At 36.6% G+C, this 15,634-nt stretch overlaps 1 protein-coding gene across 1 annotated transcript in view; it reads right to left on the reverse strand.

Moving 5' to 3' along the window:
• Positions 1-15,634, reverse strand: part of LOC125650954 (uncharacterized) — a 102,870-nt gene that overhangs the window by 17,617 nt on the left and 69,619 nt on the right. Inside the window, exons 71-90 of the mRNA XM_056166866.1 lie at positions 15,281-15,553; positions 14,534-14,668; positions 14,122-14,346; positions 13,627-13,758; positions 12,893-13,057; positions 12,625-12,747; positions 11,965-12,136; positions 11,568-11,743; positions 11,114-11,305; positions 10,696-10,917; positions 10,514-10,534; positions 9,714-9,967; positions 9,265-9,485; positions 8,246-8,466; positions 7,860-8,003; positions 4,487-4,651; positions 3,690-4,019; positions 3,367-3,475; positions 2,531-2,790; positions 578-733 (exon numbers count right to left, since the gene is read on the reverse strand). Coding sequence (XP_056022841.1) covers positions 578-733; positions 2,531-2,790; positions 3,367-3,475; positions 3,690-4,019; positions 4,487-4,651; positions 7,860-8,003; positions 8,246-8,466; positions 9,265-9,485; positions 9,714-9,967; positions 10,514-10,534; positions 10,696-10,917; positions 11,114-11,305; positions 11,568-11,743; positions 11,965-12,136; positions 12,625-12,747; positions 12,893-13,057; positions 13,627-13,758; positions 14,122-14,346; positions 14,534-14,668; positions 15,281-15,553 — 3,696 coding nt within the window. The remainder of the gene's footprint in view (positions 1-577; positions 734-2,530; positions 2,791-3,366; positions 3,476-3,689; positions 4,020-4,486; positions 4,652-7,859; positions 8,004-8,245; positions 8,467-9,264; positions 9,486-9,713; positions 9,968-10,513; positions 10,535-10,695; positions 10,918-11,113; positions 11,306-11,567; positions 11,744-11,964; positions 12,137-12,624; positions 12,748-12,892; positions 13,058-13,626; positions 13,759-14,121; positions 14,347-14,533; positions 14,669-15,280; positions 15,554-15,634) is intronic.

Consider the following 15,634-nt stretch of genomic DNA (forward strand, 5'->3'; position numbering starts at 1 on the left):
AACATCAGGTTTACTCTACTTCATGTGTATCAATGTACTCCCATACTGGGCTTGAAGCTTTTTATGTCACCAGTCCAGCAGGTCTGACAGGGTATAATTTCCACCAGTCCGCAGAAAATTAACCAGTTTTCCAGAATTATTAAACATATTTTGCTATTAATGAACATACTAAAATGAAATAATGGAATTTATCTAGACATGCCTCAGACAATATTGTAACACTTATGTGAGATTTATATTGACTAATCGGGTTCATCAGATATCTACAGAGGAATGCCAAATGCGTGTTTAAGATTCTATAAGTATGTTTTCCAAAATGATCATGTTTTGGAAAATTGACCAATCCCATCGGATGACTGGCGTAAATGTCAGTCAGTCTGCCACACTTTTAACCACACAGACTGATGGGCATATGTTAATTTCGAGCCCTGCCATACAACTTAAAAATTCTTGTGAACATTCAGACCACAAATGATCTGTAGACCTTAAATGACGATGTTTGTGAATGTAAAGGAATGAGGAAGTTGATACGTAAATCAAACTACCCCCGTCAGAGGTAACCCATCTGATAATTCACCTGTTTCGTTACAGTGATATCCAGCCACACAGGGGTAGCAGTCGGTCTCGGTTTTGGCTCCAGGGACATTTCTGTACCGCAGCCTGGGACACTCTGTGGTCCCATTCCCTTCCAGACAGTAGTAGCCAATGGGACAGGGGTCAGGATTGTAGGTACCTACACAAAAAAGGAGAAAGTTATACTATATCTAAACTATTCCTTGAGTACTGTTATTTTCATTTCTTATTATATGAATCTAAATCCTCAAGAAATTTCACACTTCTAGTGAAGATAGATGTAAATGTTTTAAAAGTAATATATATACAGTCAAACCTCGTTACCTCCAACTCGATGGGACCAAGAAAAAAATTGGAGATATCTGAGGATTTGAGATATCGAGGGTAAAATACATAATGAATAAGTGGTTGGGACTTACAAATCACTTTGGAATGGAATGGTATTTGAGATATCGAAATTCAACTTTATATATACATATATACATAATAAATATTACAGTTTGGTTAGGATGCAAATAAGCATACGATGTATAATCTGCATTCGGACATACCATTGCAAAACTGACACTTCACGCAATTAACATACATTTATTACCGTTTATTAGTACATGTATAAAAAAAACTGTAACCAGCTGTAACTTCCTGCAAATCAATATAGTGGCATACATCTGTATACTGAATATATATTACAAATGTCAAAGCTCTCTCAGTATTCATTCCACACTGAATAAAATCAGTGAACGGAATCTGGCAATGCTAACTAATAACTATTCGTGCATGTACACTAATGATAAAGAAAAATGATGAACAAGCAGTGATCTGCAGATATAACATTGGAAACTTTTGGATACTACACGGGTAGTTGTGGATGAAAAATAATCTAAGATATTTTCATGTATATAAAAGAAAATTCAAAACAATGATGTTGAAGCAGAGGGACAATAGTTCCTACATATCTAAGATACAACACAAAAATCAAACTGAAGGTATAATTCCACCCCTCTAGAACTATAGGTTTAATCTTATATTTGATTGTTGATTCTTCAAATAATATATCTTAGTAACAAATAAAAATGATGAAATAAGTATGTTGTGGTATTCATAAATTTGTTATTACTTAACACATATATACCTGTATCAACGGCAGAAAATTTAAATTTTCCTTCAACAGCATTATCAAAATTTCACAAGAACTGGTTAAAATGATATGATAGTATTCATAACAATTTAATGCAACTGTTTCTTTACAAAATATACAAAATGTCTGTGAAAAATATAACAAACTTATTGCATAATTAATGGACTTGATAAATGATTTAATGAAAACAAGAGTTATTGCCCTTGGATTCAATATTTTGAAACATATAATTCCATGATTATTCAGATTTAACTTCGACTTATGAAATATTTATGGCTAACAAGATTTTTTACAATAGCTATTGAAAAAGACTCCAACATATTGTATGTTCCTGTCATGCATAAATCTTATTAAGTAATTGACTTTGCCAAATCTTATGATGTCACAGGAGGGTGGAACAATGTGAAGTTCAGAAATGACAATTTATAAGGTTTAACTATGGTGTACACAGAAACTCTTTAAAGTTTGCTATGTAAAACTCAGGACAGGATGCTATAAAAGGAAATAAGATATTTCTTTAAAAACGGAAGCCACTCATGAAATAAGCATTTTAAATCAAAACAAGTAATTACAACTTACCAGCTACAATTGAAAAATGGAAGATAGTTAATGGATATTGAAAACTGATTGTTGAATTATAAATACTTGTAATTCATCATTATAATCAAAACATCAAATGCAACATCAGATACTTGCAATTCATTATCATAATCAAAACATCAAATGCAACATCAGACATCAAAACTATAAATCAATAGTTACTAAAACAAATTTTCAAAGGATATTTTTCCTCATCTAATATGACATGTAAATGTTTACCTGAAGGGCAGTAGAATCCGGCAGGACAGGGGCTACACTGATCAGGAGTCTCCGCCCCCTCCGTGTCTCTGTAGGTGTGTTCCGGACAGGGAAGGGGTATGTCCACACCCTGTGGGCAGTAGCTACCCTTTGGACACAAGCCTGAACAGTCTTGATTAGCAGAGCAGTTCTGGAATTCCATGGTTCTGTTCACTAGATTGTTACTTGAGCCAGATTTACACCAGTAACCCGCTAAACACTCGCTGGAAATCTGCCCTCCTCTGTGCAACAAACATATGGAATGTTCATTACATAGGTAATGCTTTCCTTTCTCAATATCATTTTTCAAAATATTTACAGTCCGTTGTATTGGTATGTAGTTGGATTAGTTTTTTATGTTTACAGTCAGTGGGACATATTTGGGTTAGTTTTTTTTAAATGTTTACAGTCAGTTGAAAAATTGTATTGGTATGTATTTGGGATAATTTTTTTTTATTTTTTACAGTCAATGAAGAGTTAAATTGGTATGTAAAAATTTGTTATGTTTACAGTTAGTGTAGAATTGAATTGGTATGTATTTGGGTTAGTTTTTTTTTATGTTTACAGTCAGTGGGATGTATTTGGGTTAGTTTTTTTTAATGTTTACAGTCAGTGAAGAGTTGATTGGTATGTATTTGGGATAATTTTTTTAAATGTTAACAGTCAGTGTAGAGTTGAATTGGTATGTATTTGGGTAAGTTTTTTTTTTATGTTTACAGTCAGTGGGATGTATTTGGGTTAGTTTTTTGAATGTTTACAGTCAGTGTAGCATTGAATTGGCAGGTATTTGAGTTGTTTTGGTATGAAGTGCTACAAACCTGCAGTAGTTTCCAGGCAGACAGGGCAGGCACTCTCCATCTGACTCCAGGTTAGACATGTTGGCGAAAGTGAAGGTTCCGTCTGGACAGTTGATGGGATCCGTGGTTCCTAAGAGACAAAGTGTACAATGTTTTATTTTATCCTCAAGTCATTCTTTGAATTTTCATTTCTTTCATTGAGCATGAACATTCTTTTAAACAAAACTTGCTGCCAAACACTTTACACCTGTAACTGCTACCTTTCTGTTGTGAATCTTTTTTTAAAAAGTTGTGCACACACACACAAGGAAAAACACTGATTATTGATGAGTTATATTTATCACCTTCTGGACAGTAGTGGTATGCTGGGCAGTCGTATTTGATGGGCACGTTTCCAGTGGTATTGCAGTAGTATCCCGCTGGACATTTGCTACACACAGACATCCCCATATTGGCTTGGTACTCTCCGGACAAACAAGGTTCCGGTTTGGCGGATCCTGTGGGACACTTGTAGTTCACTGGACACTCAAATCCAGAGGGTGTGGCAGAGGAGATGGTCTCATTGTCTGGACAATAGTAACCAGCAGTACACATACCAGTGGGCGAGGTCAGTCCACTACCAGCGCAATAGTAACCCCCGGTACAAGGGAGACAATCGGTGGAGGCAGCGGCACCTGGTAAATTCATTACAGATCATCAAGCTATGTAATCAAATATAGAAAGGACTTACTTCATCAGATACTGTAGATTCCTAAATATACAGAAGGAATTTGTTATCGAGTAATTTCACGAAAAGCACATGCGAAATAAAATCACCTGCTTTTCATTCCATATTGCTAAAATACATGTTAAAACTCTCGATCAATAAACCACTCACAAATTCATGATCACACGATTTGAAGTCCTCGAGGCATTTCGTGATATTAAGTACTTGTATGAAATAAGGTTTCTACAGTACATGTAGAATTTCTAGCAAACTAGGAAAAGAGCATTAATACAAAGAAATCATGAGAATAAATTGTTTTCACTTTTCCATATCCTACTGCATTTACAAAGTCATGTCTTTCAAATCTTATTTTTCGGATTCAGTCAATCAGTCCTAATATATAACCTGATACACCTCGACCCTATTCTTAATTACCTGATGTGTTTCTGAAAGTCCCTGGAGGACACTCCAGTTGCATGCTGGTCCCTGCTGGACAGTATCTCCCTGGGTCACACAGGCCATTGTCAGGGTACGTAGGTATGGGTGAAGGAGCTCTGCTGTTGGCTCCACCCTGACAGAAATAGCCAGCATCACAGTCACCTGAAAACAAGGAGTAACATCATAATATCAATCTCACAGACCCCTGAAGTGTCTGGCTACATCAATCACACAGACCCCTGAAGTGTCCAGCTACATTAATCTCACAGACCCCTGAAGTGTCCGGCTACATCAATCACACAGACCCCTGAAGTGTCCGGCTACATCAATCATACAGACCCCTGAAGTGTTCGGCTACATCAATCACACAGACCCCTGAAGTGTCCGGCTACATCAATCACACAGACCCCTGAAGTGTCCGGCTACATCAATCATACAGACTCCTGAAGTGTCCGGCTACATCAATCACACAGACCCCTGAAGTGTCCGGCTACATCAATCACACAGACCCCTGAAGTGTCCGGCTACATTAATCTCACAGACCCCTGAAGTGTCCGGCTACATCAATCACACAGACCCCTGAAGTGTCCGGCTACATCAATCTCACAGACCCCTGAAGTGTCCGGCTACATCAATCACACAGACCCCTGAAGTGTCCGGCTACATCAATCTCACAGACCCCTGAAGTGTCCGGCTACATCAATCACACAGACCCCTGAAGTGTCCGGCTACATCAATCATACAGACCCCTGAAGTGTTCAGCTACATCAATCACACAGACTCCTGATGTGTCTGGCTACATCAATCATACAGATCCCTGAAGTGTCCGGTTAAAACAATCACACAGACCCCTGAAATGTCCAGCTACACATCAATGTGATTGGAGTTTTGGCTTTGTGATTTGTTATTGGTCTAAAATTGTGTTTCCCAGCCCAAAGTGTTCTTTTCAAATCATTCATTGTTCCGTACCCAGTTCAAGGTGTTTCATTTTCATTTGAAATTATTTATTCTCGAGTTCAGTTCGTTCCAGCAAGTTCATATGGATTTTACTTGGGGTCTACATCATTACAGATCAACATGGTGCAAAGACATGTGTCAGAGGAGTATTTTTCCTGATTCAAAACAGTATTGTTAGATTGTACAGTGCTGGTTTCTAAACAATTAAAATTTGCAAACATCTGCAGGCCACCCATTGACTTACTACTAAAGGAGAGAGTATTATAGGCATTGTATTCTTTGTTACCAACTATTCACTACTGAACACTGATTACTATTTGCTGGACATTGATCCATGAATTGGTAGAAAACAAACATAATTCCAACTATAGAACAGACAGAAAAAGAAATAAAGATGGCTATTTTTGATTCCCCATAATACTTTTACCGATAGGATCCCACAGTCCAACATTTGATATGATGTCAATTTTCAATAAACACACTCAGCTTTCTTCCACTTCTCCACACAGTAAACTAATCATCACACATGTTCATTTTATGAAATACAGTCAAACCTCATTATCTTGAAATTCATAGAGTCCACAAAAAACTTTTGAGATATCTGAGGGCTAAAGATATTGAAGTTAAAATACATAAAGAAAATGTAGTTGGGACTTATGGAGCACCAAATTAACATAAGCTCAAATAATTGAAGATATCTTCAATTATTTGAAGATATCATCAATTCATTTGATGCGCGCAACAATTTAATTAAAGATCTCTTCAAATAATTAATGATATCTTCAATTCTGAATTATTGCACGCATTAATTGAATTGATGATAGCATTAATTCTTCAGCTGAATTGAAGCATGCTTTAATTGAATTAATGATCTCTTCAAATGAATTAATGATATCAACAATTGAATTGATGCGTGCTACAATTCAATTGAAGAGAGCAATAATTGATATAATGCGTGCATTAAATCAATTGATGAGAGCAATAATTGATTGATGCGTGCATTAATTCACTTGATGGGAGCAATAATTGATTTAATGCACGCACTAATTCAGTTATTGCTCTCTTCAATCGAATTAATGATATCTTTAATTCATTTGAAGAGAGCAATAATTCTTTTAGAGAGAGCAACTATATAATTAAAGATATCTTCAATTCAACATATCCACAATTGAATTAATGATCTCTTTAATTGAATTGTTGCTCCCTTTAAAAGAATTGATGCGCGAATTAATTCCTTATACAAAAGCATTGTAAATAATTAAAGATATCTTCAATTGAATTAAAGAGATCATCAAATTATTTATACCGAGCTCTAAATTAATTATTGCGAGCAATATTTCCACAAAATTGATGCTCTCATCAATTGAATTGAAGAGAGCAATAATTGAATTAATGTGCGCATCAAATCTATTATTGCTCTCATTAATTCAATTGATGCTATCATCAATTGAATTGAAGAGAGCAATAATTGAATTAATGTGCACATTAAATCAATTATTGCTCTCATTAATTCAATTGAAGAGAGCAATAATTGATATAATGCACGCATTCATTCAATTGATGAGAGCAATAATTGAATTGAAGCACGCATAAATTCATTGGATGAGAGCAATAATTGATTTAATGCGTGTATTAATTCAATTAAAGAGAGCAATAATTGAATTGATGAAATCTTCAAATAATTAAAGATATCTTCAATTATTTGAGTTTGTGTTAATTTGGCACTCCATAGGGACTTCCAACTCACTTCAACATATCCATGGTATTCAAGATATCGATGGTTGAGATACCAAGGGTAAAACTGTATTTTTCTGAATTACATTTCAGTAATAGATTATAGAATACACTTTAACAAAACTTGAACAATTTAATACCCTATAGAATACATATGCTTAAAATTAATGATTAAAAGTATTTTGGAAAACTAGTCATATTTAACTTCATTGAGGAAATTCAACAAATCTCTCTCTCAAAAACTTAAAAATCGAAGCAGGCATTGACATCTCAGCCAAAAGCATTCTACAATCGTTCTGATCTCATTAAGAACCCTTTCATTGTCGTTACGAGTTGCTCCATTCAAATTGCTCAACATTCATTCTCTAATCAAAAGCATTCTGTTCAGCATTCCACTGGTGAAGTAGAACACTTCAGGGTCTGTAACTCTTTCATGTACAGGTGAGGTACCACTAAGTTTAGATCATTCAAAATATGAATTAAACATTTTAACATTATTGTTCATAAGTATCATGACTTTGTAATAAAAGTCCAATGTATGAAAGTTTAACTTCATTAGTAAATTTTTTTGGGTCCTGTTCTGATTAATACAACAGCTAAATATAGTTTATTTATTGTAGAAAGAAAACAATTGATTTAGAATATCAAAAATGAAAGTTGAAATCGGTATGAAACAGACCATCGGGGACACTGTTGCCAAGCCCCTCGCAATATTTCCCCACAGGACAGTCCACACAGCTTGACTCGGAGCTCATTCCAGTCACATTGTTGTAGGTACCATTGGCACAAGGTATTGGGTCCTGGGCTGCCAAACAGTAGTAGCCTACAATCAAACAAGAGAAAACATCTCAATGAAATCCATGCACGTGCCTGTTCTTCATGAAAAGCATACATGTCTAACGCTTAAATTTACTGCATTTTAACAATCTGGGACCTGTCAAAAATGTATTACACATAAGATATCTCATACTTCTAAGACAGTGTGTCCTGTTCTTGTAATTGAGATATATGTGTGTGATTCATACAGCCAAGACCCTCCAAATTCAGAAATCACAACCCACATACCTGTCTTACAATCCAAAGGCAGTGTTAAGTTCATCTCTGTGCACATTTTTCCAGCTGGACAGCTGAGGCAGTGGTCCTGGCCCATATTGGACTGGTAAGTCCCGAGAGGACAACCCTCCTCTTGTGTGGTACCCTCTATACAGAAATGACCAGTTGGACACATGTATCCATGAGTTGGTATGGTGGGGATATAACTGGTAGCTCCACCTGTGCACACATACCTACAGAAAATTCAGTCATTTTGAAGGTAATTGAAGTTACAATCATTTATTGAACTACAATTTTCCGAGTACCAGCATGTTTTTTTTCCATTGTTCAGTCCATTAACTTTCTGCCCTTGTAGTCTTTCCCACATTCAGAGTGCCCTGCGTATTTATAGGGTAAAATTTTGCACATTTCCAGGAACAAATATTTAGTAAATATTCTCCTTGTAAAAGCTCATTGTATAATATCATTTTACACCGACTCTTTCATAGACCTAAAATTTCTATTTCACTGATAGAATTTCTATTATATAAATATTGCATGTAGTTGAGGGTAACATTGAAAATTTTCACCCTGAGAAAACCATTGTCAACCGAGGCATAGCCGAGGTTGACAATGGTTTCTCGAGGGGTGAAAATTTCAATGTTACCCTCAACTACATGCAATATTTGTTTTATTATACTGAATGTTATGTAAACTGGAAAGCAGAAAAACTTACGTCTGTTGACATTTGATCAATCACTGTTATGCCATATTTCGTTGCGGGTACTCGCGTTTATTACAAACGACGTCTTCTAGCAATCTATGGCGAACCATACGCGCATAAATTTGACGCATGTGATAATTTTTTATAATATCACCCGTTGTCAAGTACTGTTACCCGTTGCTAGATACTATCACCCTGGGGCGCGTGTTTTCTGTTCTCAGAGGGTAACAATATGTTTTTTCAAATGCTTCTCGACCAATCAGGTTCGATTATTTTACATGAAAGTATAATAATAACAAGTATAAACTTCTAACTGTGAGATACTTACCCTGCTGAGCAGTTAGGGGCAGTTGTAATCATGGTAAAGGCCTGTTGGTTGCAGTACCTCCCTGGTCTACAGGGCTGGCAGTCACTCTCCTGGGATACCTGGCGCACCTCTGAGAAGGTTCCTATGGGGCAGGGCATGGGATAGCTGGTTCCATTGGGACAGAAATATCCAGTGGGACATCTGTCATTTCCAGTGAAGGTGACATTATGGGTCATATTGACCTAAACAAAAATAGCAGCATAGTAATGGAGTGTTTGAAGATGCTGCAATTTTGAAATTTCATTCTTATCATTCTTATCTCCAAAGGCATTATACCCCCCCATCCTAACTTCTCTATCAGTAAAATAAGTGTGATCAGTCTCATAGTATCATTTACTTCTTTTTGATTCCTGCACTAAATTTTAAATCCGCATTTACGCAAGTTAAAACATTTACAGAAAATGACTCACATTGTGTGACACAGGTTCTGCCACTTCAGCGCCACCTGTACAGTAAAAACCTCCATAGCACTCTCCAGTAGGGGCAGACAACCCAGCCTGCTCACAATAGTAACCTGCGGTACAAGACGTGCAGTTCTCCTGGGCAAACAGATACTGATTAGGGCCAAAGGTACCAATAGGGCAGGGATAGGATTGGCTGGAAATTGTGCCTTCAGGACAATAATATCCTGTAGGACAGGCTGTAGGATTCACCACAGGGTTTCCTATAAAAAAAAGTCCTATCTCAGTATTGATCAGATAATTAAAACACTTAATGTGTGGAATACAACTGTAAACATCAATAAATTCATGAATGATTATAGGAATAAATTGATGAAATAACCAAAATCATGAAAAGTTCCTTTTAGCAGATATCTGCATTAAAAGTAATAGATCAAGGAACATGTAAGATATAATTATACTTTCTATTAGGAGTGCTTTTAAGAATTGGAAATCAGTGCAGCGTTATTTATCAAAGCATGCATATCTTAACTGAAAGATTTTATTGTCGGTTAGTAACAATGTGAATTATGAGATATGTCCCTCTTTTATACTTAAATGAGACCATTGTTACAATACATGTTATGTTAGGGTTAAAAGTTAGGAGAAAATGGCATTCGCATACTGCGATCAAAGCACAGATTATCGAGGTTGATGATGCTCTACACAATAAAAGCTGTCACTATAGGGTAGAAGTACTAAATTAGATTTAAAATTAATTAATACATGAAATATCAACATGACTACAACATGCAAGTATATAAAATTACCATTCACATAGGTCACATTTCCTGTAATGAAGTAAAAACATCAATTAACTCTTCTCAACAAATATCTAATGGAATAAAAAGGATATTCTGTCTTCTTTTTTTTTTCCTACGAGGGAGTTTACAAAGTATTCAGATCTTCAAAACATCTGACTAAATTCATTCAAAATTAGGTAACTTCTCACCTGAGGCAGAATCACAGAAATATCCAGCTGGACATGTTAGACAGCCATCTTGACCTGGATTTGGTTGATGGGTTCCATTGGAACACATGATGGGATAGTTTGAACCCTGGGGGCAGTAGTGGCCTGCAAAGCATTCCAGTCCTGAAGGTGTACTGGTATCCTGACCCCCCGGGCAATAGTAACCCGCCGCACATTGAGCCGTGGGGGCCGTGTTTCCCAAACCTGTGGAAGATATCCACGAGTAAAGAAATTTGTGTATTTCCAGTTTACTAAAGCTACTCATTCTGAAACTAATTTTCAGCAAAATATCTCAAATGCAATGAAACGAATTTAAATTTCCAATGAAATGAATAACAGGTTTCTAATAAAATGGTTAAAATGATCAAGGTACATTGCAAAAACCATCCTAGATTCATACCATGACAGTAATGGCCGGCTGTACAATTGAGGCAGTCGCCTACAGCTCCATTGTTGTCCAGACCAGAGTATGTTCCAGCTGGACACGGTGTTGGAATGTCTGATCCAGACGGGCAGTAGGAACCAGCAGGACAAATATGTTGGTACTTAGTGGAGCTGGTGTGGTTACAATACCAGCCTGCACTACAGTTGCCTGTTACAGAAAGTATGCAACATCAGAAACAGAATATTTAAATATCAGTTTGCTTTTATTACTCAGTGCAATGAACATTGGGATCACTATCGTATTTTTAAAGCAGCGTATTTGGTAATGCCAGCACATTACACGGGGATGTAAGATTTTGCAAGGATATTTCATGTCAAATTTTTAAAAATCTTTCATAGTTTCTCTTATTAACACATTAGTAAAGTATGCAGTTTGTGAAATCCAAACCTATTTATGATTTTTGACTAACCTGTTGGAAGAGGCAGTCCTGGGGTCTCACAATACATGCCCGGGGTGCAAGCAGAGGGCTGGGAGGACCCAACTGGACAATAGTATCCCATTGGACAGATTCCTCCACTGGTCATCTGAAAAGCTGGACACACGCATCCCCAAAGTGGGGCACAGGTATCATTGGAATACAGGTCACTGAAATAGGAAATGAAAGTTTCATATAACATATGGAAATTGATCAATGTTGATCATATATTTATATATATGACCTATGTAATGCATTTTCTGTGGAACCATTTTGTATAATATTTAATAATTTAAGTCTAAATATAAACAAGAAAAGTCCCTCTCCATTATGAACATAAATTCCTCATAAAACATTATTCAGAATATGTGCTTTAAGAAATCTTCCCTACTTGGTGGTGCCATTGATGACGGTGAGGTTGCCTGTGTCATACGGTCGTCTTTGGAAGGACTTTCCTCCACACCAGAATCCCTCGTCACAGTGCCCTGTGGGGTAAACATTTCCTGTCCCCTCACAATACTGTCCTGAAGGGCAGTCCACACAGTCTGTCTGAGCCAAGGCTCCTTTAAAACAATTCATACAAAATATCATATCACCCTTTGGTAATTCAAACACAATTGAAAAGGACTACAAATCTTTTACAAAACAAATCAGAGGTGTTTTTTTTAATAATTGTGCAAGCATATTCACAAGGTAATAATGGAAACTGAATCAATGGATCTCTCAGATTCCACCTTAAGCATATGAAACAGAAGGTCTTACATACACGCAACAACTGTCGAGGAAAAGAATATCTCGGTCTGCATTGATATGCCGATTCTGATCACTTATAATACAGTGTACAAATTCCTTAAATAGTAAAAATCCATCTTACAGAACTAAAAAAAACCTCTCTGCACATGAACTCATAGTACTGTCTAGCACGAAATCAATGAAATAAAATTTTATTGAGAAACAGTTGCAATACAATGACACCCTTAACACACTACAGTAAATGCCAACCTGTTAAGTTGTATTATGATACTCTCAACACACTACACTAAATGCCCACCTGTTAAGTTGTAGTATGTTCCCGCTGGACAGGGGTACTGATTATCAAACTCTGTGTTCTTTGGACAGTAGTGTCCCACTGGACAGATGGTGGGGGTAACAGTGGCATTCACACAGTAGTATCCTGGGGGAAAAATCATCAAATTACTACCTACGTCAACGTTATGAGTGAAGTGCTTTCTCTTCTTGAGACTAATTTATTTCTCTTATCTGTACAAAGATTTTCATTTCAATGACAAAATTTCTTTCCTGAATGACAAGTCACACACCTGCTGGGCAGTCGCTACATGCTGCTGTGGTCCCCATTGGAGCATATTTTCCAGGTGCACATGGTGTTGGGTAGCTGGAGTTGACTGGACATTCTGTTCCAGGGGGACACACCCCTCCATCTCCTAGGAAGGTGCCAGCCACAGCAGGGGAGGCAATGTTTACACCTACAAATTAATGTTAATATTTATAAATTATCAATGTTTACACTTACAAATTATCAATGTTTACACCTATAAATCATCTATGTTTACACCTACAAATAATCTATGTTTACACTTACAAATTATCAATGTTTACACATATAAATCAATGTTTACACCTACAAATAATCTATGTTTACACCTATAAATCATCAATGTTTACACCCACAAATTAATCATTTATTTTTACATAGCCCAATAATCAATATTTATAATTATCAGCGTTCCTTCATACAAATTATCAATGTTTGGTCTCACAATCATCAAGGTTTACAGTTACAAATCATATTCACATCTATAAATTGTTAATCTTTTTAATGTTTTCAACTATAAATCAGCAGAATTAACAAATCCAAATCAACAATCAAAAGAACATGTAAATCAGTTTGAAAATGAGAACTATCATCCTCTTAAGACATGTGAATGAAACACTGTAATTCATCTTTACAAATACACACCAGGAAATGAATGTTGATGCCTTTGATGATCTGACTTTGAATTGCATACACTGTACATGTATTTGTTGTATTTACCTGAGACACAGTAGTAACCTGCGCTACAGCCACCAGCGGGCTGGGTAAGGGCCTGAGAGTCACAGTAATGGCCTCCTGTACAGGAGGTACACTCCGTCTCATTGGACAGTCTGTCTGTAGCCCCAAACGTACCTGTAAAAGACATGCAGTGAACTCAGTTTGTATGAATGAGATTTACAAGTTCCCAGGATGCACAGCATGATAATTGGCATTGCTCCAGTTATTAGCAAATAAAAAATACCAACATCATATGATTAACAAGTCATGTGACAACATCAGCAGGTTATAAATGGCATCTGAATTGTGAAATACATGTAGTATAATTATACTGCTTCTAAATCTACATACATATATATCTTTATAAAAAAATATTCCCAGATAGCAAAAGTCAATATTTCATAAACATAATGGCAAAGATTATCCTCTTTTTATTTCAATTAACAGAATAAGATGCACAGAAAGTCCCTTCTACCCAAACATGGCCATCATACTCACCAACAGGACATGGTTTCTTGTCAGTGCCAGTTCCTACAGGACAGTAGTATCCCTGAGGGCAGGGGTCAGCAGTGCTACCAGAGGTGCAGAAGTAGCCCTGGGGACAGGTGTAGCATGATGCTGCACCAGTGTGGTTCATGTATGTGGATGAACTGCAAGGTGTTGGGCTCGGGGATCCAGTGGGGCAGTAATGGCCGACAGGACAAATGTCTCCTGTTGTTCCATCTATTTCGGAGAGAAAAAGGCAGGATAACAACATTCTATAAAGGTGATAGTCTTTCTTGAGTTGAAGAGATTTCAAAAAACATACTGTACATATAGATTGTTACAATAAGATCCTAAAAAGAAATCCATTTAAGCAAGTGATCATACTTTTTAAAAATCAATTTTCTACAATACAGTTTTCCTTTACCTGTTGGGTTGGGGATTTCAGCTTTACTAGTGCAGTAGTAACCTGCTTGACAATCTCCCGTTGTAGTGTCATTACCAGCTTCTAGACAGTACCGGCCTGGTGAGCAATCCACACAGTGTGATAACAGCGATTTTCCTGAAATACAGAAAAATAAATCACGTTCCTTTTTCCAATGTGAATATAACAAAGTCATACATCATATGTAATGTATCTAAAACAATATTTTTCACGGAAACAAACGTATCACAAGTGATACAAAATATGCTCTTATTACTATTTATAATTCTTTTACTTATATTCAGTGCATCAATAAGGTTAATATCTATTTCATGGTATGTATTTTACTTTTAAATATCTCAGGCCAAGAAAAAAAACCTGAACAAGTGAAACGGACAATAAATATTCAGATGACCATGAAATCCCTTTAAACTAATACAGTTCGCATTTCAACAAGATGAAGCAACACAGCATAACAAAGGAAAGTCAGAAATAGGACCGAAGTCCTTGAAACTTAAATTTGTTCTATATTTTATCATTACGAAGCAATTTACCAAGTATCAAAGCTTAACCTCAAAGTATAAAGAAAAGAAGTCTGAACAGTTGATTGCCTATAGACAAACAGAGCCATTATCATAATAGATCCCATTCAAAGATGGGGATATATACCAATGCAATTCAATATACAGTGTCTATACATGCTCTTTTCCCCATTCCTCTTCAATCAGTTCATACATTGAGACCACTCACCTGTACCCGGTTGGTATGTTCCTTTAGGACATGGCACTAGGACTGGAGTTCCCTGAGGGCAGTAATGTCCCACAGGACACACATACCCATAGGTCTGAGCCACTGGATTGGCCTCAATAGATCCCCCAGAGCAGTAATAACCAGCATTACATTGATCATAGGGCTTCACGTGTCCCTGGGTGGGGCAGTAGTACCCAGGCTCACAGGCAATACATTCATTGGCTGATCTCAGGCCTGTCGTGTTGCCAAATGTGCCTTGTGGGCAATAAGTTCCTGCATAAATAACATTGATAATATATAATTCAGAGTGGTTGACAATATTTTTTATACTTGGAACATTACATTAATTTTCTA

The sequence above is a fragment of the Ostrea edulis genome, chromosome 5 (genome assembly GCF_947568905.1).
Source record: "Ostrea edulis chromosome 5, xbOstEdul1.1, whole genome shotgun sequence".
In the NCBI taxonomy this organism is placed as follows: Eukaryota; Metazoa; Mollusca; class Bivalvia; order Ostreida; family Ostreidae; genus Ostrea; species Ostrea edulis.